The sequence below is a fragment of the Botrytis cinerea genome, chromosome 13, assembly GCF_000143535.2.
Source record: "Botrytis cinerea B05.10 chromosome 13, complete sequence".
In the NCBI taxonomy this organism is placed as follows: Eukaryota; Fungi; Ascomycota; class Leotiomycetes; order Helotiales; family Sclerotiniaceae; genus Botrytis; species Botrytis cinerea.
This window is the reverse complement of record NC_037322.1, coordinates 33,974-59,768: the sequence shown is the minus strand read 5'-3', so window position 1 is coordinate 59,768 and position 25,795 is coordinate 33,974. Positions and strand designations below refer to the sequence as shown.

At 38.7% G+C, this 25,795-nt stretch overlaps 6 protein-coding genes across 6 annotated transcripts; 5 read left to right on the top strand and 1 right to left on the bottom strand.

Annotated features, from left to right (window-relative positions):
• The first annotated feature begins 3,062 nt into the window (after positions 1–3,062).
• BCIN_13g00130 (hypothetical protein) lies at positions 3,063–4,407 on the top strand. Its single transcript, XM_001545289.2, has one exon. It carries the CDS (start codon positions 3,273–3,275, stop codon positions 4,200–4,202), a length of 930 nt encoding a protein of 309 aa, XP_001545339.1. The 5' UTR covers positions 3,063–3,272; the 3' UTR covers positions 4,203–4,407.
• A 5,335-nt stretch (positions 4,408–9,742) lies between these two features.
• BCIN_13g00120 (hypothetical protein) lies at positions 9,743–11,518 on the top strand. The gene is made up of 2 exons (XM_024696598.1): positions 9,743–10,311; positions 10,373–11,518. The coding sequence occupies exons 1-2, from the start codon at positions 10,181–10,183 to the stop codon at positions 11,235–11,237; spliced, it is 996 nt and encodes a 331-aa protein (XP_024552411.1). The 5' UTR covers positions 9,743–10,180; the 3' UTR covers positions 11,238–11,518.
• Positions 11,519–12,352: 834 nt separating this feature from the next.
• Positions 12,353–14,447, top strand: Bclcc12. Its single transcript, XM_024696597.1, has 3 exons — positions 12,353–12,612; positions 12,662–12,873; positions 12,928–14,447. The coding sequence occupies exons 1-3, from the start codon at positions 12,406–12,408 to the stop codon at positions 14,330–14,332; spliced, it is 1,824 nt and encodes a 607-aa protein (XP_024552410.1). The 5' UTR covers positions 12,353–12,405; the 3' UTR covers positions 14,333–14,447.
• Positions 14,448–17,240: 2,793 nt separating this feature from the next.
• BCIN_13g00100 (hypothetical protein) lies at positions 17,241–18,731 on the bottom strand. Its single transcript, XM_001545640.2, has 2 exons — positions 18,070–18,731; positions 17,241–17,880 (listed from the first exon to the last, which is right to left on the bottom strand). Exons 1-2 carry the CDS (start codon positions 18,205–18,207, stop codon positions 17,398–17,400), a joined length of 621 nt encoding a protein of 206 aa, XP_001545690.1. The 5' UTR covers positions 18,208–18,731; the 3' UTR covers positions 17,241–17,397.
• Positions 18,732–20,420: 1,689 nt separating this feature from the next.
• Positions 20,421–22,467, top strand: Bccdc42. The gene is made up of 4 exons (XM_001545642.2): positions 20,421–20,896; positions 21,091–21,210; positions 21,309–21,687; positions 21,767–22,467. The coding sequence occupies exons 1-4, from the start codon at positions 20,877–20,879 to the stop codon at positions 21,830–21,832; spliced, it is 585 nt and encodes a 194-aa protein (XP_001545692.1). The 5' UTR covers positions 20,421–20,876; the 3' UTR covers positions 21,833–22,467.
• Positions 22,468–23,144: 677 nt separating this feature from the next.
• BCIN_13g00080 (hypothetical protein) lies at positions 23,145–25,435 on the top strand. Its single transcript, XM_001545643.2, has 4 exons — positions 23,145–23,468; positions 23,849–24,038; positions 24,137–24,828; positions 25,095–25,435. Exons 1-4 carry the CDS (start codon positions 23,274–23,276, stop codon positions 25,257–25,259), a joined length of 1,242 nt encoding a protein of 413 aa, XP_001545693.2. The 5' UTR covers positions 23,145–23,273; the 3' UTR covers positions 25,260–25,435.
• Positions 25,436–25,795: the final 360 nt, after the last annotated feature.

Sequence of the window (25,795 nt, the reverse complement as noted above, 5' to 3'; positions counted from 1 at the left end):
AATATTTCAATTATTCTAAATCTATCTCATTATTTGTTTATTTATTAAATATAGATTTAATAATCTATTTTATAAAAAGATTCGTTTCGATATATCAATTAAAAAAATAAATTTGTTTTTGAATTATTAGAAATAAAGGAATAGTTTTATTCTCTTTATTTTTGTATATTATTATTGTAGTTCATTTTCGATTGTTTGATTGTATTGTTTTGCTTTTGTTATTTCGTTTAGTATTAGTTATTATTATTGTTATATATATAATTTCTATTATAAAGTTTGTTTTATTGAAATTGTAGAAATCTTTGTTCAAAATGTTGTATTTCGCTTGTATATTTTTAATTAATCGAAACCATTTTTCAAAAAGCTTAAAATCTTTGCAGAGAGTTTCTTGAAAGTTATAAATATGATTAAAATATATCTTTAATTTGATTCGATGTTTTACAAATCGATGTATTTAGAGTTTTCTAATATTCTTTATATCTTTCGATTCGAGAATATGATTTGTTATATCTTTTACTCTTTTATATTTAGATAGGAAATCTTTCAAATCTATATTAAGAATATATTGAATAATAATCTTCTTTTTTAATTCTATAAGTTTATATCGATTTGTTTGAGTTTCGATATATAAAGTTAAATTATTTATTTTATGAATAAGAATCGTATAAGGGATATTATATAATTAAAAAGCTTTTCAAAGATTTAGTTTTTTATTATTTTTAATAACTTTGATAACTAAAAGCAAGTATGCTTTTTTATTATTAAATTGTATAATAAATGATTGATAAATCGCATATTAAAGTTGATTGTGTTTATTGAAATAAAAGTGGTTCACTCAATGATATGGTCCACTCGATGATAAATCACGTTAATCTATAATATAGCTTTTTATAGATTAAATTATATCATTAAGTAGACTACTTCAAAATACACTAAAATGAGTCTTTTCTAATATTTATATTTTAATAACTAATCATTTTTTTTTAAAAATTAAAAAAATAATATTATATAACAATAAACAATTATCTTTTGATACATTTAGTGTTTATATAGATATTTTTATTATATTCTAGAAAAAAATTTGAATTTTGATGATTTTATTATTAAAGAATTGCTCCAATAATAATTCTTATATCAATTTCAAATTTTATCAAATAATTAGAAATTCTTATTATTCATATAAAAAATTATAATTTTTCTTGAAAAATTTAAATTGTTTTTATTTATAAAAACAATGTTTTAAAAAATAGATTATATAAGATATTATTATATATTGAAATATAGAATATATAGTATGTAATATATAGCATATTTATATCTTTCATTTTATAATATAAATCTTCAATCTAATAACTTAATCTATATAATTACTAATATAATATTACGAAAGCTGCCTCTAGAATTAGATAAAATTATTTAGAAATCTTTTGAAATAATTTAAATTAAATTTCAAAAAAGAATTCAATAAGATTATAACTAATCACAATTATTATAATGTAATTTATCAGTGCGTACACTATATCAGTACATGCACCATTTCAAAATATACTAAAATTTAGCCTTTTTTAATATTCTTATTTTAATAACTAATCATTATTTTAGAAAAAGAAAAGAATATTAAATTATTATATGAAAATAGATTCTTAGAAATCTAATTTTTATATAAATATTCCTATTAAAACTCAGAAAAAGTAAAAATTGCTACGATTTTCATTACAAAATAGTTATTTCTATAATAACTATTTTATAAATTATGTTTTTCTTAAAATTAATTAGATTTTTATAATTCATATATAATTAAATATTTTATATTAAATTTTCAGAAACTTTAATCTATAAATAAAGAAAGTATATAATTATATATAAACGAATTTTATATATAAAATGAATAATATACATATTAATATAATATATACATTGATAAATTACATTATAAAGTTTTATATTTTTTGATTAATATTATATACAGAATAAAAGTAGGAAATTTTTTGAAATCGTTTTCTATATCAAAATTAAATAAATTTTTTTAACTGTTTTTAAAAATTTGATTTCAGTCTCTATTAATGAAAACGAAAATCAATACTAATATTCTATTCATTTTCTATTAATATTTGAATAAAGTGTTATTAATTTTTGATTATATTTTAAAAAGATAAGTTCTGATGTAAAAGGCCATTCGCGCCAACTTAATATATAGTATAGTATAATATATTTAAAACATCATTCAACCCGAATTAAATGATAGCTCCATAGGCCAGGAATACGCAAAATACTATCTGCCACTTTGTGAGATTATGCAAATCGCAGTTGAAGCTCGAATTTTCTTCAAAGCAGCTAAGTCATAACGAATGACTGAATAAAAGACACAGAGATTTTCTAACTGTGTCAACAAACCCAGGAAAACATATGTCAAATTACTTCTCTTTTACATCAATCGATCGACAATCAGACGAGCAACAGTGGGGGCACAGACTCACGGGACAATTTCATATAAAAAAGAGTCATTTTGATAATTCAATTAAAATTCAAAATTTCGATAAATTTTTTTGAAAATCAAATATATAAATTTGAAGTATAAAATTTCTATGTTGTTTCAAAAATGAATTAAAGCTTAATATTAATATTTTATAAAAGAATATATAATTTCTAATTAAAACTTGTTTTTTTGTAATAAATCTTAAAGCAATCATTCTTTGATATTTGAGAGATACCATCTTTTAATTTAATTGATATTAAATTGATTTTCCAATTTTGATTGAATTTTGAAGTTGAAAGATTTGAAAGTGAAATTGTGCTTTCCTGTTGTTGTCCTGTGGGTCTGTGCACCCACTGGTGGAGTATCAAAAGACAGTAGCCTCATGCGTTGGGGATTAAGGTTTGCACACCCGTCATAGAAGCGAAACTAAGGTTGCACCGCGGCCGAGACAGCTGGAGGGTTGCTCCGATCCCGATTTTATGGAGGAAAAAGTTTAGTATTCAAATTCCAGTGTAAATTTCACCTTCAAGAACAGTGAATCCGGGAGCCCCATCCTAAGCCATCGACCAATCCGAGGGTTAACCTTGAGAGTCGAGTCAAGAAGAATGCTCCAAATAGAAGACTGTTGAAAAGCTTACAAACATTTCCAGATTTCTTTTCCAAATCATATCGTAAGGTCCGATATCATGATACTTAAATAAACCTCCAATGGCTTTTGTCCACGAACTAAACATTTTCCACCTTTTTCACCTACACACATTGACTTCATTCTCAAAAGTCCATACAAGCCAACAAGATGGGCAAAAAAATCCCCTTCGATTCAAACACAGACATCCCCGATCTCTCTGGTAAAGTCATAATAGTCACAGGAGGAAACAGCGGCCTCGGCAAAGAAACCGTCCTCCAACTCGCCAAACACAATCCCCACTTACTCTACATGGGCGCTCGCTCCAAAGCCAAAGCAGAGGAAGCAATCGCCGAAATCAAAACCACAGTTCCCAACGCCAACATCAAATTCCTTGAAATAGACATCTCCTCCCTCTCGTCCGTGAAGCGTGGAGCCGATGCCTTCCTCGCAGAAAATGACCGCCTAGATATCCTGGTCAACAATGCAGGTGTCATGGGCCTCCCTCCCGGGCTAACCGAAGATGGGTATGAGTCTCAATTCGGCACGAATCATATGGGTCCTGCACTGTTCACGAAGCTCCTCCTTCCCACTCTACAAAAGACCTCGCTCTCTCCCAACGCAGATGTGCGGATCGTCAATATCAGTTCGGAAGCCCTGAAGTTCGGTCCTCCCACTGGCCTCGTGCTCGCACAAAACAAAACATCACTCGCTTCTCTTAGCGGCGCACAGCGTTACGGGCAATCAAAACTCGCAAATCTGTATTTCTCACAAATTCTAGCTAAGAAGTATCCGAATATTAAGACGAATGCTATTCACCCCGGCATGGTCAGGACAGGTATCACCACTAACACTACGAATAACTATTGGTATCTTTCTTGGGTTTTTGCCATTGGGTTCAAGATGTTCTTGTTGAATATACACGATGGGGCGAAGCCGCAATTGTTTGCTGCGACGGGGAAGAAGGAGGTCGTGAAGAGTGGTGCCTTTTATTTCCCTGGTGTGTCAGAGTGGGACGGGAATGCGATAACGAAGAATTCGAAGTTGGCTGATGAACTGTGGAACTGGACAGAAGCGGAGTTGAAGAGTAAGGGATATTAAAATGCTGTTGTAATATGATTGTAACATATGTTTTAAATCGGCGCTTGAGATTATATATCGGTTAATCTCCTGACTACGTCTACTGGAGGTTGGTGTTGTTTGAAATGAGTTTTGACATTGCGAATCAAGACTGTTTTGATAAAGGAAGGTCTTAGAAGTTAGCTTTTATAACTCACATTCATTAAAACAAGTTTTTTATATCACAAAGATAACATTATTCGGAATTCTTTTATTAACTTTCAAGGAGATAATAAAAGATCTCATTTTGATTTCTATTACGAACCGCACTCAATCATAATGTATTCGAATAAGATTTTATAATTAATTATATTACTTTTTTTGAAAATATATCAAGAATATAAAATATTATTTTTATATAAAGATTTATATTTGTTGGAAATCACATATATAGACACGTGCATAGCACGTGTGTGGCACATACATATTATTATATTAGATTCTTCTTTCAAGCTTTTTGCTTTTTATATAATAATAATATATATAATATATATTCTATTATTATAATAATATATACAATTTGCTATTTATTTTTAATAGGTTATAAATCTTGTGTTATAATTAATATTACTTTTATATATAATATATATTTATTTTTTTAATCTTTTTATTATATTTAATAAATATATAATCGATTTGATATAAATAAAATAAAGAACTTTTATTGTATTCAAAGATGATAATTGGATTGAATTTTATAAATCTTTTGAAATGGTAATAATAATATTTATTAGTTTTAATATATATATTAGTGATAAAGTAGTATTAATTGGAAATCGTTTTGATATTATTGATTAAAGAAAACGGAGGGGTATTATAGTTTCTATTATAAATTTTTATTTATTTTCAATTTATTATTTTTAGATTATATCTTTTATTAGAAATAGCGATTTTATAGAAATATGAATAAAGATTTCAATCTTTAATAATTTATTAAATCTCTAATATATTGAAAACATTAGAAAGTATTTTTTATATAAACAATTCGATTTTAAAATAGAGTTAATTCAAATCTTCCTTGATTATTTTTTTTATTATTAATATAAAATATTTATTTTAAATAGTTTTATTTCTAATAAAAATGTTTATAATTAGTTTTTAAATTCCCTTTTTGAAATCGAAATCTGGCAAATTTAATGAAATTTTATTATTATTATAAAAATAAAATTACAAAATATATTATATATTTTATAAAAAGTTGAAAAGGTTTTTTAAGTTAATATAAATATAATAATGATTAATATTATATATAGCTCTTTATATAAATAACGAATTCAAAATATTTAAAAAAGGGGAAGAAGAAATTATAGAGGATATTGTATATATATAAGGGATTTTATAATTTTATAAAATGTTTGTAAAATTAATAAGATTGATATTAAATCTTATAAATTCTATAAAAAGAAAGATTATTAATAAAAGAATTGTGTTACGACGGATTAGTAACAGGCTGTAGAATCACCAACGTATAGGCTATAATGGTATTATAGGCCTCAGTGATTCAGCTGCAGTATACCGGGGGACACTAGGCACCCAAGGAAAGCCTCAGGCATGTATATAGTATTAGTCATAGGATATCCTAGAACGTAGGATACAGTTCCTAGGACAATAGGTTCTAGGAAACGCCGAACATAACTTTGCAAACTTTTCGCGAAGTTATATTAGTAATACCCCAGGGGATTAGCCCCAGGACAAAAGGACAAACTAGGACAATAAGAGTCACAGGACAAGTGTCATGTGACTACAAAGCCGACTCGACTTGCCGACTCGACTTGTCGATTCGACTTCAGGACGAAGGTCTATATATGGAATGGGTTTCATTACAATGTAGAGCTTCGTGCTCAAGAACAATCATTAGTTTCATTACTATAGTTACGAGAATTGCAACCAGTTACAACCTTATTGAATTCCTACTTGAAGTCTAGTCTAAACCACCTCGAGAGATCTCTAGACACTTCCACGTGACCCTAGAGGCAGCTCCCGTAACATATACTTTCTTATCAAATTGTTACAGGAGCTGCCTCTAGGGTCACGTGGAAGTGTTTAGAGATCTCTCAAAGTGATTTAGACTAGATTTTAAATAGGAATTCGATAAGATTATAATTGATTGCAATTCTTATAACTATAATAATAAAACTAATAACTATTGTCTTAAACACAAAGCTTTATATTATAATAAAACCTATTCTTTTATATAAATCTTTGTTTTACTTTAAATAGCTGGGATAGTGTTACGGGAGCTGCCTCTAGGGTCACGTGGAAGTGTCTAGAGATCTCTCGAGGTGGTTTAGACTAGACTTCAAGTAGGGATTCAATAAGGTTGTAACTGATTGCAATTCTCGTAACTATAGTAATGAAACTAATGATTGTTCTTGAGCACGAAGCTCTACATATAAGGAAACCCATTCCCTTATATAGACCTTCGTACTCTGTTGTCCCATCGATCCCACTTACCGGAAGTGGTGGGAGTGATGGGATCCCACTGATCCCATTGATAATAATCGGTGGGATTGATGGGACGGCCCATCACGTGATACCGGTTCCCGTGTCTTCCCGTGTCCTAGCTTATCTTTTATCCTAGGGCCAATCCCCTGGGACATTACTAATATAACTTCGCGAAAAGTTTGCAAAGTTATGTTCGGTGTTTCCTAGGACCTATTGTCCTACGTTTCTAGGATATCCTATGACTAATACTATATACATGCCTGAGGCTTTCCTTGGGTGCCTAGTGTCCCCCAGTATACTGCAGCTGAATCACTGAGGCCTATAATACCATTATAGCCTATACGTTGGTGATTCTACAGCCTGTTACTAATCCGTCGTAACAGATAGCTGGTTGCTTTAGGAGTGTTATCGTTTTTGAGCTGTTTATCACGGGATACTAATCCCATAACTCTTATTATCCTAACTTATTCTTTTGTCCTAGAACTAATTCTCTAAGATATTATTAATCTTAATAAAGCCTTTTTACTTATTGTATTTTGTTTTTTCTAGGATTTATTGTTCTGGGAACTGTATTTTAGGTTTTTAGGATATCCTATAATTAATATTATATATATGTTTGAGGCTTTCTTTGGGTACCTAGTATCCCTTGGTATATTACAGCTGAATCATTAAGGCCTATAATATTATTATAGTTTATACATTAGTGATTCTACAGCCTGTCAATAATCCGTTGTAACACAAATTTTATGATGGGATATTATATAATTAATTATAAAAGCTTGAATTTTCATTTTTTTATATTCATTCTTATATTATATAAGATTCCTATACTTTAGAAATCGTTTTATTTAATTTAAAAGAAATAAATATATGATTTGAATATTGATTGAATTATTAAAACCGATTTTTTTGATGTGAAATTGTGCTTTCTTCGTGAGTGTTCTGTGAGTCTGTGCACCCACTGATGGTGCACCCTCTATATGATTACATAATCAGTATCCTGACGTTGTTCATGCTGGTGCGGTTCCGCGGTCCATCAATTGGGAGATAAAGTCCCAAGCAAGATTGTGAACTACTTGAGAGAATACTATAGACACTCATCTGCAGTACAGTGGGGAAACATATGCAAGACTTGCCAAATTATATCCAACAGCTCCTGGTTTACTCCCTTCACTCCTGCGGTCTGGCTCAAGCTGGGAAAAAAGATGCATCTGCATACTCATCAATAGCTTATAGTTGCAGAAGTATTAATGGGTATTGTTAAGGACATCTCATCCAAAATCAGAAGTGCTGCAGCGACATACAACCAGGGTGACCAGAGATCTGGACTTGCAGACTGGATGCAACTTTTCAATGCTCGGAACAAAATCATCATTCGGTATGATACCAATGATTCATATCGTTCGAATATTCTATTGTAATCAAATTAAAAACAAAACAAAAATGAAGTCCTACGATTGTCGAACTGCAGTCCAAACCATTGCACACTCTGAACCCAATGCAACTATCCTGAACGTTGCAAAATGAAATGCCCCACCATGTCATTCACAGCCTGCTTTTTAATAAGCCGTTTCACTAAATCGCATGTGATAAAGCAAATGCACAAGCACGTAAGTGTCACGACCGCTTGGCCCATGATCTGACGAACCGTATTATCATGTATGCGATATTTGAGTTTTCGAGGCATTAACATCCATCATACTTGGAGGCTGTGTTGGCCAACGCTTTGTACGGAACGAGAGCATTTAGTCTCAAGCAGAGCAACTATCCCTTCCCTATGTCTACCTACCTCCCGTGCGGGGTATTTCTCACATTTGCACCCTTTTCCACCGAACGACGAACTACTTCAGGCACGTATCTAGACCGATTTGTCACTTTATCGCTGCAATTAATTCCAATGCTAGGATTACACGTCATGATGGGACGTGAAGTGTTGAAGACATCAGACGGCGTTTCAGACGATTCTGGAATCTTCATGGCATGATACGAATATACGAAGATCGGATGAAAAGATTTCAAACCATTTCCCCGGTGAAATGAGAATGTCCGAAAGGAAAACGGACTCAGCCTCGTTGAAAATCGAACGTTCAAGAGATTGTTAATACAAGAATATTCATATGACGCTGCCATGACCTCTCTTCCCTAGAAAGATGGAGTCCAGGAACGCCTTGAAAGGTTATAGTTGCTCAAAGGGTCCCTGTATTGCGAATACAGTCAGCAAACCAACATCGCTAGGACTTCCGGACATCTAGACCAACCCCAAAATCCGCATTTTTAAGTTTTTGGACTTCATCTGGATCCACTCCTTGCCACTGCTACCTTCTTAGTGAGTGTATTTTTGCCTGATTCAGCATTAGGACATTACGGAATCCACATAGAGTATGACTCTTTGAAGATTTTTATATGCTAGAGAAAAATACTTCAAGAAGAGAACGAAATTTTCCTGGAGGCTGGTCGTGTGATGTGTTGTACAGATTGACAAGAACGGTGTGGAATTTCTATTACAGGAAGAAAGTTGGTACATTGCTTGGTCGTTGGCCTCGGCTACGAACGTTTGATTGTTGGTGGTATATACGAGTCCAGGTATTACGGTAAGACATTGAATGGGCACGAACTGGTACTCTCCCCCTCTCTGCCCCTGAATCTAAAATCCGATCTACTCGAGATCATTTCAGACATTCAAGTGCCGAATTCAGTAAGATATACGGAGCACATTCGTCGCAAGATAATAGGTCCTCGGGTATATCAATGTCGATCATCAACACTTCAGTTGCGATCCAAATCATCTCGCCAGTGACCCCTCTGATAAACACCGAGAAGCCTAAGTGGTTATATTATGTTGAGTTTGCCTAGTGTTGTTGTAAGCCCAAGAATGCCCACTTGCAGTCATTTACCAAAGCCGTCATATTAACTTTTGGGTGATTTCATGCCAGCAACCACACCGTGCACCTGCTATGTGCTCCATCTATGCTCCATAGTCAAGTACATTTCTCAGCATTTCGCTTGGCTCTCGAGCAGGGCTGACAAAATACCCATCCATGCTTCCTTCCTTGCTTTACCATGTGCACACTGCACCTGGTGCTACGCCACAGACCATGGCCATTGTGACCTATCAGCGCTTACAATGGATGAATATAAATGCAAGACCCGGCCACAATCACTGTCATTCATCGGTAATCCAAAAAATTAAGGTTTATAGCATCGAATTGATTAATAAAGAGCTGTCGTGTCCTGCCATTTCGTACTCGTCTCCCCATAGAAGGACGTCCATCCATCACCGTTATCATCACAACCATATCATTTATTTTTTCTCCATTTTTTGTGCCCAATCGTCCATCCCAATTCCACGCAACGACACATTGATCGATCACTCACTCTCTTCCGTATATATATCATCACCTACCTCTGGTGGCCAATTTCCCGCAACATATTCGTCGATTAGAGCCTCGCCTCCCACCAACCTTTCCCTTTAAACCCAATAGCTGCAACTCGACCAAACTGTTCAAAGCACAGCCATGTCTGGGGCATTGAGTTTGCTCGCAGAGCTCGACAAGGAGACCACTAAAGCTCCAAGTCGAAAGAACAGTCAAGCAAAACCAAGGACAAGCAGATCAACAGCAAACTCGCGATCATCTTCAGTCCAATCGTAAGTTTTTCAGCTTCGTGCCCGCAGATCATCTCACACTGATAACTAACACTTAATGCAGAAGGGGACCATCACAGACACAACGTCCAACATCAGCCCCGGGGCCCAGTCCAGTAATTCCACCTCAGAATATAACTCCTCGGCGTACTACACAATCTACAAATGTTACCCCTCGAACATCATTTGAACTTGGAACTGAGAGATCGAGATCCCAAGGCCCAGATTCTCGAAGAGTTTCATTCGCAGATGCCCCACGACCACAAACGAGAACTTTGATGATACCCTCGAAGGAAAACATGCCATCGTCCGGGTTTCCGTACAACATAAAATTGAACAAATACGGTGTTTCCGAACACGAATGGTCACAATTCACAAAAGAGATAATTGAAACTCTGCCACCGTCAAAGAGCTTTAGCTGGTTATGGAAGCGTGGAAAAATTACTGCGATAATCAAAAGGGACCTTCAATACGAATCAGAATTGAAATCAGCTTTGAGGCAATGGAACAAAGGATTCAGACGTAGAGGCTTCCAGGTGTATTTGGAGATTCCTGTCGAGAAAGATTTGACCGATGATGAAGTCTCGGGAGATACTAAAGAAGAAAAGAAACAAGCCAAAAAGGATGCCAAGAAATTTCGATTCATAATAGGTGCTGGAAATTCTTCTTCCTCTTCCGTTTACTCGAGGACGAGTTTGGCGGAAAGCGTTAGTAGGGAAGACAAGGCCAAACCTGCCCCGATTTCGCGAGAGGATGAGGATCAAATGAATCAAAAGTTCCCACAAGCTCAGACGAACGGGACTGAGACTGCAACCGGGACGACAGAAGGTGGACATGACGGGGATGAATCTTCAATTGAAAAGGCTCCAATTATTTCGGCACCAACAGACACTGTAGAACATGCTCCTGCTCCGGTGCCCGTGTCATGAATTCCGAATTCATCGAAATGTAAAATATGGAGGGGGGATTCACGACATATAACGAAGATAAATGATGATGGTTTGGTTGGCGTTTAGGATTTGAATCATTATTACTACCGGTTTGGACATATTTAATGGACGGATGGTTTTAGGCTCCACTCAAAGTTATTGGACCAACAGAATGGGTAAATTGGAAACCGTCGTGTTATGTGTATGGCCCATCGATGCATAGCGAGATTTGTAAATCGGAATTTGTATATTAGAGGGGAATTCAACTATTATCAGCGGCAGCTTTATGGCTCTTCTTTTACTGCGGCCTCTTGTTCCTAGAATTGTATTGGCAATCTTTGTGATGGAACTGGTGGGTAAGGTGGAGGGAATGCGAATGTTTTATCAGTTGACTACAAGGTGTATATGCTGGACGTTTCTTTCATTAGTTCTCAAAGTTCTCTTGTTATATTTCGTGCTTTTTCTTGAATGTCTATTCCATCTTGTCACTTATCGCAGAAAATGTCAAAGATTTCTTCGACAGCGACATAGTGTTTGACCCTGCTTCGGCTGTGTCGGTCGGATTGTGAAAATGATCTCAGCCGGTGCCACCACTGAAGAATCGTATCTCCTATTGCAAGCGCATTCTTAATGGCGGTATTCACTGCGGCAGTCCCTTGTAGTCCTGAGTGACAACGTATTACCTAGCCATACTTGGTAATCTCATATTCGGAAACCATTTTTAGGAAAATAACATTCTACGCATGCTCAGAGTACCGCAACAATGAATTCTCCTGAGGGTTACGTTTGGTCTATGATGTTTCCAAGCATTACACTATAATATTTGTAGAGGAGTTTTTTTCTCGAGAAATGAATTCCGGCCGCTGGGACGGACACCAACAATATTTTTCGGCCTTTTCATGGGCCCCGGAAGGTTAAATCGGCTTCAATACCGATAGATTTTTTTACCCGGCCTTTTATGACATCGTGATTCATATTCATAAAGTGTCTGGCATGGAGAAATCAATAATTGACGTGGTCAATAGTGGCCCAAATCATTTGTACATAACCAGTTCGCACACAATAGTTGCAAGTACCATCACATAAATAGATTGCGAGTTTCCCATATCTTCAATGAACTAAAAGCGGTTGTAGTTCCTATTGTTTGAGAATATATGCACATTCTATCATGTTTTTCACGGTTATGCTCTCTATTGCAATTCTCATTCGGACTTGTCTTCCTTCTGCCATACCAAGCCAGGCATTATCAAATAACAAGAGAACTTCAGCTTCAACTTGCTTAAATGCTGCATCGTCAAGAAATTGTTGGAATGGCAACTATTCGATCAATACAGATACAGAAGAGGCATGGCCAGACACTGGGGTTGTTGTTGCGGTATGTATATAATGCGTTGTCAAAGTTGTTCATATCTCATTCTTCGCAGTACACTCTTGTCATAACAAATCAGACCATGTCACCGGATGGTACACCGAGATGGATGTTAGTAGTCAACGGCACTTACCCGGGTCCTACCATTACTGCAAGTGAGTCCGCCCCAATGTGGCCCCCATCATCTAGTGCAATGTCAGCTTATCTCTTCATAGACTGGGGTGATACACTAGAAATTACTGTTGTCAATCAAATAATCACAGACGGGTAAGTGTCTCCTTTGATTTTCATATCTCACCATCAAATGTTGAATCTCTTTAGTGTAAGCATGCACTGGCACGGAATTGTTCAAAAGAATACCAATACAATGGATGGTGTGAATGGAATAACAGAATGTCCAATTCCACCGGGTTCGTCCAAACTCTACAAGTTTCTCGCAACCCAGCATGGTACGTCTTGGTATCACTCACATCATGCAGCCCAATATGGTGATGGAGTTCTTGGAAGTATTGTCGTTAACGGTCCTGCTTCGCTAAACTATGACCATGATCTTGGCCCACTACCAATTACTGATTTTTACTATAATTCTACCTATGAAGAAGGCCTTCTATCTGTTAGTAGAGGTCCTCCAAAAGCTGACAATGGCCTCATAAACGGAACGAATCGAAACCCTCAAAAAACCGCTGGAGTGTACAATCAAGTATCTGGACTAGTACCAGGAGCAAAATATCGTCTACGAATCATCAACACGAGTATAGACAATCATTTTCAAGTTACTTTAGACTCTCATTATTTTCAAGTAATTCAAACTGATTTCGTACCGATTCAGCCCTACACTACCAAGACCATCTTCATAGCAATTGGCCAACGATATGATGTTATCATTACAGCTGATCAAACGCCTTCTAATTACTGGTTCAGAGCCATTGTTCCAAACCCCCCGACACAAAAGGGGTTTGGCTGCGGTCAAAATGCCAATAATGGGTCTATCAATGCTATTTTCTCTTACCAGGGAGTCGAATCATCGGAACCAACTTCCAAATCTTTTCTTATGCCACAAAGCTGCGAAGACGAGACTCAACTAGTCTCCTGGCATGAGAAAGCCGTGCCCGAAGATGAATTCGTGTGGCCTACTTCCCAAGAATTAATCGTTACTGGGCCAGGAAGCAATTCGCTTTCAAAAGCACCCGCACCATATATCTGGAGTATCAACGATACATACATGAAAATTGAGTGGGATAAGCCTACGCTCCAATATGTTATCCAGGGTAACAAAAGTTACAACGTACATCAGAGTATCATTGAGCTTCCAGATGCGAATGTATGGACATTTTGGATCATCAAAAATGCCGCCGCTATACCACACCCTATTCATCTTCATGGTCACGACTTTTACATTTTAGGACAAGAGAATGGTATCAATTTCACAGACAAATCTAGTTTGAACTTTGCTAACCCTGCTCGCCGTGATGTAGCCATGCTTCCAGCTCTTGGGTACTTAGTCATTGCCTTTGTTACGGATAACCCCGGGGCTTGGTTGTTACATTGTCATATCGCGTTCCATGTCGGAGAGGGGCTTGCACTTCAATTCCTAGAAAGAGAATCTGAAATTGCACAAAGGGTAGATCTTTCCACTGTAGATACTGGTTGCAAGATGTGGAATGCATGGTATAATACCGAGCGGGTTGATAATGCTTGGAATACGGAATTCGATTCGGGCATTTAAGCTGGTAGTGATATTTGGTGGCGTTCTAGTACATCTTTATGGTATGGAAAAGTTCTTTTCTGTTAAATTCAGTTATTTAATTATATGTTATTGGCTACGGTCATGAATTCTTTCAGTCGCAGTGCATTCGTACAAGAAATTATGAGGGGCCTCTTGTCTTTGAGTTGAGTGTTTTAACACAATCTTAAGGACGAATATTATGTAATTGTCATTGGAGTCAATTTTCAAACTAACATTACATTGATTTGACAGAATCGCCATTACGGTGATCAAGTTGGTTGTCACCCACCCGTGAAGATTATGATGGCCGGAGGACTAGCGGGCGTATTATGAAAGGCTGTATATCATATTCGTCAAAAACGCGGGGTTTTTAATAACATTACATCGATACTCGAGTGAGTCGAGTCTAGCTTTTGACACTAAATTACTAAGATTTTCTAAAGTATTGTCTTGTTGTGGAATCTTCATTGGCTACTATTGGAATCGAGACAATGTTTTCAAAATGCGATCAAAAGTATTGGCTGAGCTTCTAGCATGCTCTCCCGAAGACAGATCAGAACGGGTTTTGGACCAATGTATACTTCCTCTTCGAAATTATGCAGAAACCCACTCAATTCTTGACAACGACGAGGCTATACAGCATTTCAATAGAATCATGTCAGCAGAGCAATGGGGAAGCAGATTAGATCTTTCTAGTTCAATGTGCTTGGCATCGGAAGAACGTACGCATTTCGAAAGTATTGCACGACATAAGAAATATGGGTGTCCTAGGTTTGACTGTTGCAATGAAGAAGTCAGACTCCAGAGCCGGAATACAGACTGAAACAAGAGGAATGAAGAGGAGGAAATTAAGTCATTGAGTCATGTGTGTGGATATGATTGTTCTGGCAAAGATCCGGAGAAGTGCCAATTACAGCGTCAAGAAAATCAGGACAGAAAGCTAAATAGACTTTTGAGTCTGAAGAGAATCAAATTTTAAATAAAAAAAACTTTCTTCGGGGAGGAAACGTCGATTATTAATATTATATACAAAAAAGGGTCGACACGATGGATTAGGATTGTGGGGATTAGAGAGACGTCACTTATGCTAAAGCCGATCTCGAGGCTATACACACACAACTATATTTCATTACACCTTCAAAATGTATGACTGTCGATATTTCAGAGGCTTAATTATGAATGACATTGAAGTAAAGAAGCCCAAACCTCTCACACAATCTGAGTGTAAGAGCACATCCGTAAATTTAGATTAAAAATTTAATATCAAAAACTGCAGAGTCTATGGGCTGAGTGTCCTGACTTGTTACCATTGGAGTATATCGGTGTATAAACTGCAGTCTTGTAAGAAAACAATCAATTGGCGAAAAGCTATGAACATTTTAGTTTCTTGGAATTCGTAAAAAAAAAAGATTGTAATCTCTAGAACCTTATGAATAGTGGATATTCCAAGATGCTTTCAACGCTCGAAAACCGTCAACATTTGAAGATCAATGGCACATGCATGTGTGCGGTATGGGGAGAGACAGTTGAAATGCCATTTTAAACACAATTTTTCAATCGATCTGATTTGTCAAGATTATCTATACTTGACAGTTAGCAATGTCTATTGTTGAACTACTCTCACACACCCCTTCAGTCTAAGGAGCTGAGTTTTGAGACTATTTCATTTCCACCCCTTCACTGGAATATCAACCTATGTCCCATGGCCCAAACGAAATCTCAAGATAGAAATCAGAAAAGTGAAAAGGCGCTATGAACTAGGAGTGAAATATGAGGAAGAAAATTGCAACACTAGACATATGTTTCCTACCACAGCCAATCAAAAGAAGGGGGGGGCAGCCTACTCGTTACCACAATTTATTGAAATTTCGACAAAATCGGACATGGAGAACAGAAAGGACGCTATGCGATGAGTCGAAAGTATAAATAGCTCAAGTTCCATGAACTAGTCTTCCTTTATACCTAAAGTCACCTCTCCGAAACGGGTAATCTGATAGTGTCAAATATTGGGATGCGAATGACAGAATGAGGGTAGATATCCAAACGCACAAGTTACGACGAGAACCTAATCATCACGTAATTGTGAGCGTGAGGGGCTAGCACTATTCCCTCGATTTACATTCTCGAACCTGTCAGTCAAAAAGGTAGTACAAATAAATGTACGTAGACCGGCCCGACTTTCAGGAATTCCGTGCGAGAATAATGAAATAAATTTCCCGCCACCAATAGACTGGATGATTTCTCTACGCAAATACATCCATCCCATCATTGATCCGGTAATGCCTCCATACATCCATATATTTCCGGCCCCCACTCCAATCCTTCAGCTAGCCGAGAAGCCTCTATCTACCACAGCTACGCGACACCAGCTATACCGGGATCTCATCCGGTAGTATCACTTCAATTCTCCAGCCAGCTTTCCGATTTAGGAACCGGTGTCGAACGAAAACGGCACGGAGGCAGATGGAACCATGTCTTAAACGAGACATCACGGCATAGATAGATGTGCGGACAGCCTTGAAAAGGCAAGCTGTCAGAATGACCACGTGGCTTGGCAGATGTTGTACTACGCGTAGCTTGCAGCATAATGATTTATTTTTGGATGTAAGAAATGTTATGGGAATGGTTGTATGGTGAGGCGAGGCCAGGCGAGGTCATTTCCATTTTCAATTAGAAACCTCGAAAGCTTGTCAGGTATTCAAGAGATTCTCAATTATCAAGAATAATCGATGGGACACCGAGAACTCATAATTCCCAACTGGCCGCCCGTCGTGGAGTACAGCCAGCTCGTGAGAAAAAGTCAGATTCTCATCCCGTCTTCTAAGCCACCTGCAACATAATATGCACGTCATCCCGGGCACAACCACAACATGTTTGGTTTCAATTTTCTAGCAGGTCCTCGAATCTTTGCTTGTCCTGTTATTTCCATATTCGTTGCCTGCACAGAAATGTGCGTTGAAATGGATAAGTATACTGCGCATCATCTTTTTCCGTTCCACGAACGTACATTTTTATCTGATCGCCGAGCATTTAATGTCCAACTGTACTGTTGTACTGTAACTTTTTTAGATAGGATTGATGGGCTTGCGATTTGCTTCAGCTGGTAGATTCTTTTTTCCCTCGATTTCTGCCTTCCCTCTGTACTTCCTAGCCCTTCGTATCCGAATTTCGAGATCTTCCATAGCTTTCTCGGTATTAACCAATTTCGGAATGACATCCATCATCTTGATACTATCTTCCTTTGTATCCTTTAAAGCCTGCGGGGTGAAAAGCCCAAACATTCTTAATGGGTCCTTCTTGAGAGCAGTTTTCGTGTCATCGTCGCCGTTTGCATCTTTGTTCAAAAGGTCCGATTCCGATCCCGAAGTAGAGGTTTCGTTAATGGCGAATAGAGGAGGGGCAAGTTTTGTCGACTGTGTATTCGAGGCGTTTTCGGGGATCGTTACACTGCACAACCTCTGTGCGTGGATACGATCATCATAGAAAGAGGTATCATAACGCATTCCATTTTGCGGCGTAAAATTGGCTCGGGATAAACTAATGTACATCTGTTGTCGTTCGTATTAGTAAAGGTACCCAGTCAACGAGATTTCCTGAACTTCATCTGAAAATGAAGAGGGAATACGGGCCTGTGCCAATGATAAGTGAGGGGTGAGAGGGATGAGGGGTCCAACAACCAAGAGGCATGATGAATATATTGAACGATGGAACTGTGTGAGAAGAGATCAATGACTGACCGATGAAGACAGCGCGGAGAGCTTAGATCTTAGAGCACTGTATTGATCCAAAAGTTGAAGGTATTGTTCTAACAGCTGATCGATTTCCAGGGTAAGTTCGTGAACCGTCGAAGTAGAGATAGCGATAGCGATAGACATGGTGAAGTCCGAGTCTGGTGAATGGGGCTTCGATGAAAGGGGTACAGATGGAGTTGATGATATCGTAGTGTGGTGTGCGTTGGATCGTTTGTTGTAATTTTAATGATATGATATGATACGATTTCCGCGCGAAATTCCAATATTGGGATCGTGATTCTCTCGAAGGAGCTTGGGAAGAACAGCTGCCTACCCAGCTAGCACGAAGTAGTGGTCTGCATTGTATTGTGTGTGTATTGTTATTGTATGTGTATTGTATGGAAAACTACCAGTACCGGCGGCACAAGACATGGGACTGATGACTAGGCGCTCTGCACAATTGAATTGCAAAGTGGAGTCCCAGCGAGCCAGCGACCAGGATTTGATCAAGGATCATGGAAGAAAAGAACAAAACTCGTGGAAGGTGGAGAACACCGACGGAGGACGTACCAGGCAATCAATTGGAGACCGCTTAATAAGGACATCCGGCCGATTGACTGTCTACTCGAGTTCCTACTGGGTGCCTGGACCAGAATGCAAAGGAAGTCCAAAGGGGAAGAAATGAAGATATTGATGATGTGTTGTGTTGTGTTGTGTTTTGTTTGACGAAACATGGCACCAAAAATGATGATGAGTGATGATTGGCCACACTTGACATGATTCCTACCCAGGAATGGAGAATGTTTTGAGTTTAATGTTTGAAAATCTTCTCCAAAGCATAATATGCCTGCATGCAGGTGGATAGGAACTCTGTCCAATCCAAAGAGTATCACTACAGTTAAACTTCACCACATTCATTCCGCACACATTCAACACGTTTTCGAGACTGATAACGCTCCGCTGGGCCACTGCCGTGGAGACTGTCTCGCTTCGCTCCTGTTAGGAAAGGAGGGCATTTCGAGCATTGGAGTTGGAATTTGTTTTTGGTAAGGCTGTTAGCTGCTACAAGAATCTCCCTCTTGCCGCTCCGAGCTTTGATATAATAGATCCTTCGTACTTCGCATCAAATACTAGAAAAAGAAAGCCCTCGAACGTTGAGTGCCGTCTACTTTTTCTCACTGCCTGTTCTGCCACTACGTATTGCTTATTTGCTCATCATCGATTTACACGGCTGTAACCCAGGTGCAAGTATAAAAGCATTGGTTGTAATCAATGGTTCCGTCGCATTGATACGTAGATAATCAATATTTCGCTCTGATATCCCGCCCTATCTATCTGCTTCGGACCCTTACCTGCCCTGCCAGCATGGCCTGTCTCAATCTAGGCGTGCCCTTTCTTTCCCTCCTTTACCCACCTTGCTTGTTTGCCCTACCCGAATCCTTTCAAGCGCTGAGTAGCTGAGTACCTAGTCCATTGGAAGAATGTGTTGAGTGCTGGGGGGTATGGGCACGCTGCTGGAGTTTAATTTTCAGCAGGTAGCCAGTAATTTCCGTTTGCATGGGAGGAGTTTGCAGATTTCATTGCATCAAATTGCCGTGTACGTTCTTCCAATTGGGTTTCTTCGAATTGGATGGGAAAGGGAGAGACGGGACAGCAACAGGAACAGCAGCTAGAGCAAGAGCAAGAGCAAGAGCAAGAGCAAGAGCAAGGGCGTCTAAGAGGGACGAAAGTACACCGATACCTGCTACACCTAGCTAGATACCCATTTATTCATTCATCCCTTTAACTCACCGTGTAAAAAACTCATTGGGAAAAGCACCTTGACAGTGCTTGATAAACCCAATTTTTAATTGTCATTCAGTTGCTGCCTCTTCAACGCCTCCTCCCCTCGTCCCGCCATCAGGTGTTCGAACCAGTTATGTATTGCACAGCTACAAGAATCAAGCCAGTAGAGTACAACACATCAACAGCCATACAGCGCTGCTCCATCTACCTACGATGTACTCCGTACACTAGAACACACACAGCAATGAATCCAAAAGGAGCACGCACCACCGAGCCACCAAAACACCCTACTTGCAGCGCCGAAACCATGAAAATCCAACCATCAGGCCCTTCATAGAAACATTTAAAATACGGGAACCGTAAAACGGCAGCAAATAATGATGATAATAACAAGAATTATAACAACAACACCGAAGAGTATCCCAGAGTATCTACGTCGTAAGAAAGGGGGGAAAATGCATGGAGTTCCATTGTCGTCCTCATCCCATCTTAATCCCATCCCATCCCATCCCATCCCATCCCATCCCATCCATCCCCTCCCCTCCCCTCCCCTCCCCATCCCCCATCTCATTGTTGTCTTGTCTCGCTCAAGCTTGTCCTGTCTGGTCACTTTTCTTTCTGCCTGATAATCCAGACCTCGAAAATAACCAAAAGATTGGAAATCGTTTGCTCATCTTGCATGCATTATTACTTTCCTGGATCAATCTCATTCAACTCGTTCTCGTGCATTTCATTCAACCTCAACCCCTACTTTCAGTCAATTCAATTTAATTCAATCATTCAAATCTTTCATTTCGCACACTTCACATTCAACCATCCTCTCTCAATCAAATATCACCACCTCTCTTATCGAACGTCATTTTGCATACAATCAATTCCTACAGACCGAGCGCAACTCGATACAACCATCGAATAACTTCTCACACTTGCTTGTTGAATTGATTACTGAAGAAAGTGGATTTCAAAGACCGATTTTCCCCCTAGATATTCAAGAACGGCTTATTCTTGTCTCGAGACAAAACGGAACAATGGTCGTTGCAACGATAAAGTTCGTATCTTCTTCCTAATTCCTGATTCCTCTCCGTGGTCTTTCTTTTGGACATATGCTATATTACGTAGCTTCATTGGGGGGTTGATGACCATGATGAAGCTGCTGTTGTGGCATGGATTGAGCAATGATCTCGGAGAATTACCTTATTTCAATGACTTCAATCGTAGCTAACATATAATGTCAATCTGTAGATGTGTCGTCGTCGGTGACGGTGCCGTCGGAAAGACCTGTTTACTTATATCCTATACTACGAATAAATTCCCTTCCGAATATGTTCCTACAGTCTTCGACAACTATGCCGTCACAGTTATGTGAGTTTGATTTACACCGTCATTTCTCAACTCCGTTTCTGCCATCTCCTCAATACGTATACAACTATAGGATATTGTTCTGATCATGAATTTATTAGGATCGGTGATGAGCCATATACACTCGGTCTATTTGATACTGCCGGACAAGAAGATTATGACAGACTTCGACCTCTTTCATATCCACAAACCGACGTCTTCCTCGTTTGCTTTTCGGTAACCTCGCCCGCATCATTCGAGAACGTACGAGAGAAATGGTTTCCAGAAGTTCATCATCACTGCCCCGGCGTACCTTGTTTAATCGTCGGCACACAAACCGATTTGAGAGATGATCCCAGTGTCAAGGAAAAGCTTACAAAACAAAAGATGAAGCCGGTCGAAAAGAGTGATGGCGAGAGAATGGCTAAGGATTTGGGGGCTGTTAAGTACGTTGAGTGCAGTGCTCTGACTCAATACAAGTTGAAGGACGTTTTCGATGAAGTATGTATCTCTTGATTCTATGCGGTACTCCTTCTACCGAGGTATTCATGAGATGAAGGAAGATACTAATCATGAGTAGGCGATTGTTGCGGCACTAGAACCTCCTGCGCCAAAGAAGAAACAACATAAATGTTTAATTCTTTAATTCAATTGTTTTACATAGACCAAACAATTAATCTTCTACCTCACCTTTTTTCGTACCGCTCTTTACCGCCGCCTTCTACCATCGTTCTTTCACATCTCATTGTCCATATCCTCTTCGAGCAATTACATAAGTTCGGAATATCCTAGTGTTGTATCACCGTGGAGGAAATCGAAAGTTACGTTACATATTCACACATCGCCGGACTAGTCAAGAACCGGCCTCTTCTTGCATCTTCAATTCAGAAATGGGGGTATGATGCGTCATTTTGAAACAGCTAGGAAATTTCAAGGGGAAGACTAGCGAATAGACTCAAGGGATGATGCACTGCTTCCACATCGAGGGAGATTATATGTTCTGGACAGAATTTGGAGTATCAATTTTCTCAATCGATTTCCTGGGAGCGGACCTTTGAGGTTTGTGGGAACGGGTGGAGGTAGAGAAATGGGTTGACGTGCGAAAGCTTTTTTCTTTTCTTTTTACAGTCCTCTCTTGTTACTTTGATCCGAAGAATCGATTCCCAGAAAGTCTGCTTTGATTACCTCTTTTTTCTATATGGCGTGCGGGCTGGGGTGTTTTGTAGGTAAAGCGTAGGGGGCAGGAGTGCAATATACAGAATTTTTTGATACCTTGATGCATCTTGTTGTGAGCTAAAACATCCAAGTTTTAGCTTGTCTATGGTTCGAAATACTTGAGCCTATGAAAGGCTATGGCGGCAGGAAGCGTCGTGCCGTCGTGTCGTGCGTCAAGAAGAGGAAAAATTGTGATTTCTCGAGCTCGATTCACATAAGAAAGATATGGCGTTATGTTTACAGGAAGACCGGATAAGTAGGATTAATTTCATGGTATCGATCGATATTCAGCGCCTTTCTACTTCCCGTAACGTGAGTTGATTGGAGTCGACTCTATATTTTGCCGACACTTTTCATCTCAGAAACATTAACATTAACATGCATAGCATAGCATGGCTGTGAGTTCACATGTGCAACCGTTTGTAATGTAAATCAATAAATTGGAGCTTCAATGCGCGAACAAAAAGTCTCGACTCGGAGCTTGAAGATAAGGGACACTGATGATAGGCTCGAGGTTCCGATATTAGTGGGCAAGTGGACAGACCGTTCGAAGTACCGAGCCGAGTTGCTAGCTGGCTGGTCGCGGGGAACATTTCCATTGTAAAACTTATCAATCACTTATGTAACGGATTCTAATCAATGGCAAAGGTACTCATACCAGATAGAGCTTATCAAAGTCACCATTCAGCAAAACAAGTGAAAGGGCGTGCTATCTACAATGGAACTCCAGTTCTTACAGAGATGATTGTTTTCGTTCCTATATCAAGACAACATCTGGAGGCTCCCCACCATAGATCTTTTTGGTTTCCCATCTTCTCCTTTCAACCATTTGGACATACGAACACAATAATCTTAGAAAGGATAAGAAAGGAATGAAGCTCTTCATTTTCAAGTCGCTGTCATTATTGGCAGCATGTGGGGGTTTTCTACCAACTTTTGTGGTGGGGCATCAGCATGATGAAATAGCGCAGCAACATTTGAATCCGGAGGAATTGAGACTTGGAAAGGTCGATGGAAGTGTGAGCAAGGAAGAAAAGCAAGAATTGGAGAAACTTTGGGGATTCGAGGTCAGTCATTTTTGTTGATCCGAGGTTTCAATGGTACGCTGGTGGGAGGGAGACGTGGTTTTGGGAATTTTATGGTGAACAATCGAGGGACTGTGATAGTAATGGGATTATGTGTTTGTCTTATAGATTGATGAACTGATGATCAGATTCTCATGGAAGGATACATGCCTAGTGGCATAGACAATATGATCCGTACTTTCCCAATTCTGTGTCTATTTCTGTGCCCGATGAATGTGGTCATAGCAATGGTTTGAGATGGTGAAATAGGAGGAGCAAGTGCATTTTTTTCACATTCATACTTTTCTCTCCAATCCAAACCTAGTTATCATTATTCAAATTTTGAAACCATCGCATACTTATGGATGAAATTCTACACACAGTGGTCTTTTTCAGGAATCTCGACATTTGCCCATCTTGAATACAAAAAATGCCTCACTACCCCCGAAGAACTTTTCGACATAGGAATTCTAGGTGTTCCATTCGACACGGCAGTCAGCTATCGACCTGGGGCTAGATTTGGACCCAAAGCTATTCGAGCAGCCAGTGCGAGACAAACTAGCTTTAGAGGATGTAAGTTCTTGCGCTCTTGATCTATTACCTCAACAATATAGTAGTAATGGATGATGGATATACTGTTTCGAAAAGTAAGGGGCTGATATTTCTGCCAGTCAATACGAGAGGTGGATTAAATCCATACACATCGTTTGCTCGCATTCTTGATTGTGGAGATATACCGGTAACTCCCTTGAATAATGCCGTGGCATTAGAACAAATGACGGCAGCTTACACCGAACTCCTCAACCGGAAGCCCCTCTCCTCATCACTTTCCCGCCCAAAAATCATCTCTCTAGGAGGTGACCATAGTCTAGCACTAGCAGCTCTTCGGGCTCTCCATCAGGTCTACAATCAACCAATCGCCGTCCTCCACTTCGACGCCCATCTCGATACATGGCATCCTGCCAAATATCCAGATCCATGGGCAAGTAAGCAAGCGCAATTCAATCATGGTAGTATGTTTTGGCTCGCTTCAAATGAAGGGTTAATCATGAACGGTAGTAGCGTTCATGCTGGGTTGAGAACACGATTAAGTGGTGATGATTTCGCGGATTATGAGGATGATGATAGGCAAGGCTTTTTGAGAATTTCCGCGGATGATATTGATGATCTTAGACCTCAAGGCGTGGCAAAGAAGATTATGGACAGAATTGGAACGGAAGTTCCGGTTTATCTTAGTATTGATATTGATGTTTTGGATCCCGGCGTAGCACCAGGGACAGGGACGCCTGAGCCTGGTGGATGGACGATGAGGGAGTTGATTAGAATATTAAGGGGGATAGAGGGATTGAATGTTGTGGGTGCGGTGAGTTTCGTGTTATTTTTTTGATTGTCAATTTGTGCTCCCAAGCAAGCTATCCAATTGGATACCACACGCCTACAACAAGATAACATTTGTTTATCAATTAAAGTATTGATTTGATTTAAGCATTGGCGACTTGCAAACAGTATTTCTGTCAGTTCTGTTGCACGTCCTGCTGCCCATTACCGATTTCTGATTCAAAATTCGCACTACGTCTTTTCCATTCCGAACATTTTTTATGATTATGAATACTAACTTGGATTTTTCAGGATATCGTGGAGGTTAGTCCAAGCTATGATGGGATTGGGGAAGAAACTGCACTCAGTGGTGCGCAGGTGGCTTTCGAGATGTTGACGAGTATTGTCAAGAGAGGTTTGAGGGATATGGGGAAGGTTACAGAAGTTAAAGAAATAAGGAAGAAGGAGGAGCTGTAAAAGCAGTGACTCACCGGTCCAAGGCAGAGCGAGGGCTGCGGAGGATAAGCTGAGGAAATTAGATTCAGACACCGAGAAGAATTCCGAAAGTGTAAGTGTGCTTCGGAAAACGGGATGTGATGGTGGGATAAGTAAGAAAAAGATTGGCGCGAGCTGGGCAAGTCTAGATTTAATCAATGCAAAGTTGATTCAATCAGCTTATTTGTGGTTCAAATTCCTTCTATCATTTGACTTTGATACGGGGTGTACTTATTTGGACCGTCACAAGCGGCAATTTATCACTCGCTCCGATTGTTGTCGTAAGAGCATCAAATCGAGTTGCATGTCTTGAGATGAAGCGGATCAGCTTCTAGGTTTTGATCTCGAAACTTGTGTTTACCGTCTTTTTGATTTACGGCAGACTATAGAAAGCAAGGTAAGCATGCCCTAGCGACATTTCAAACTTTCAGACAACCGAAGGATATAGCATTCATCGCTGTGATGGGTAGTTTGTTACAGTTTCTCGTTATCATATTTTGATCATATTTTGCGTTCCC

Coding starts and splice junctions, on each gene's coding strand:
- BCIN_13g00130 (XM_001545289.2), top strand. CDS start 3,273: ATGGGCAAAAAAATCCCCTTCGATTCAAACACAGACATCCCCGATCTC.
- BCIN_13g00120 (XM_024696598.1), top strand. CDS start 10,181: ATGTCTGGGGCATTGAGTTTGCTCGCAGAGCTCGACAAGGAGACCACT. Junction 10,312..10,372: donor CGATCATCTTCAGTCCAATC/GTAAGTTTTTCA, acceptor CACTTAATGCAG/AAGGGGACCATCACAGACAC.
- Bclcc12 (XM_024696597.1), top strand. CDS start 12,406: ATGTTTTTCACGGTTATGCTCTCTATTGCAATTCTCATTCGGACTTGT. Junction 12,613..12,661: donor ACACTGGGGTTGTTGTTGCG/GTATGTATATAA, acceptor CATTCTTCGCAG/TACACTCTTGTCATAACAAA. Junction 12,874..12,927: donor AATCAAATAATCACAGACGG/GTAAGTGTCTCC, acceptor GAATCTCTTTAG/TGTAAGCATGCACTGGCACG.
- BCIN_13g00100 (XM_001545640.2), bottom strand. CDS start 18,207: ATGTCTATCGCTATCGCTATCTCTACTTCGACGGTTCACGAACTTACC. Junction 17,881..18,069: donor TCTCCGCGCTGTCTTCATCG/GTCAGTCATTGA, acceptor GAACGACAACAG/ATGTACATTAGTTTATCCCG.
- Bccdc42 (XM_001545642.2), top strand. CDS start 20,877: ATGGTCGTTGCAACGATAAA. Junction 21,211..21,308: donor AACTATGCCGTCACAGTTAT/GTGAGTTTGATT, acceptor TGAATTTATTAG/GATCGGTGATGAGCCATATA. Junction 21,688..21,766: donor TGAAGGACGTTTTCGATGAA/GTATGTATCTCT, acceptor AATCATGAGTAG/GCGATTGTTGCGGCACTAGA.
- BCIN_13g00080 (XM_001545643.2), top strand. CDS start 23,274: ATGAAGCTCTTCATTTTCAAGTCGCTGTCATTATTGGCAGCATGTGGG. Junction 23,469..23,848: donor AGAAACTTTGGGGATTCGAG/GTCAGTCATTTT, acceptor TTCTACACACAG/TGGTCTTTTTCAGGAATCTC. Junction 24,039..24,136: donor ACAAACTAGCTTTAGAGGAT/GTAAGTTCTTGC, acceptor TATTTCTGCCAG/TCAATACGAGAGGTGGATTA.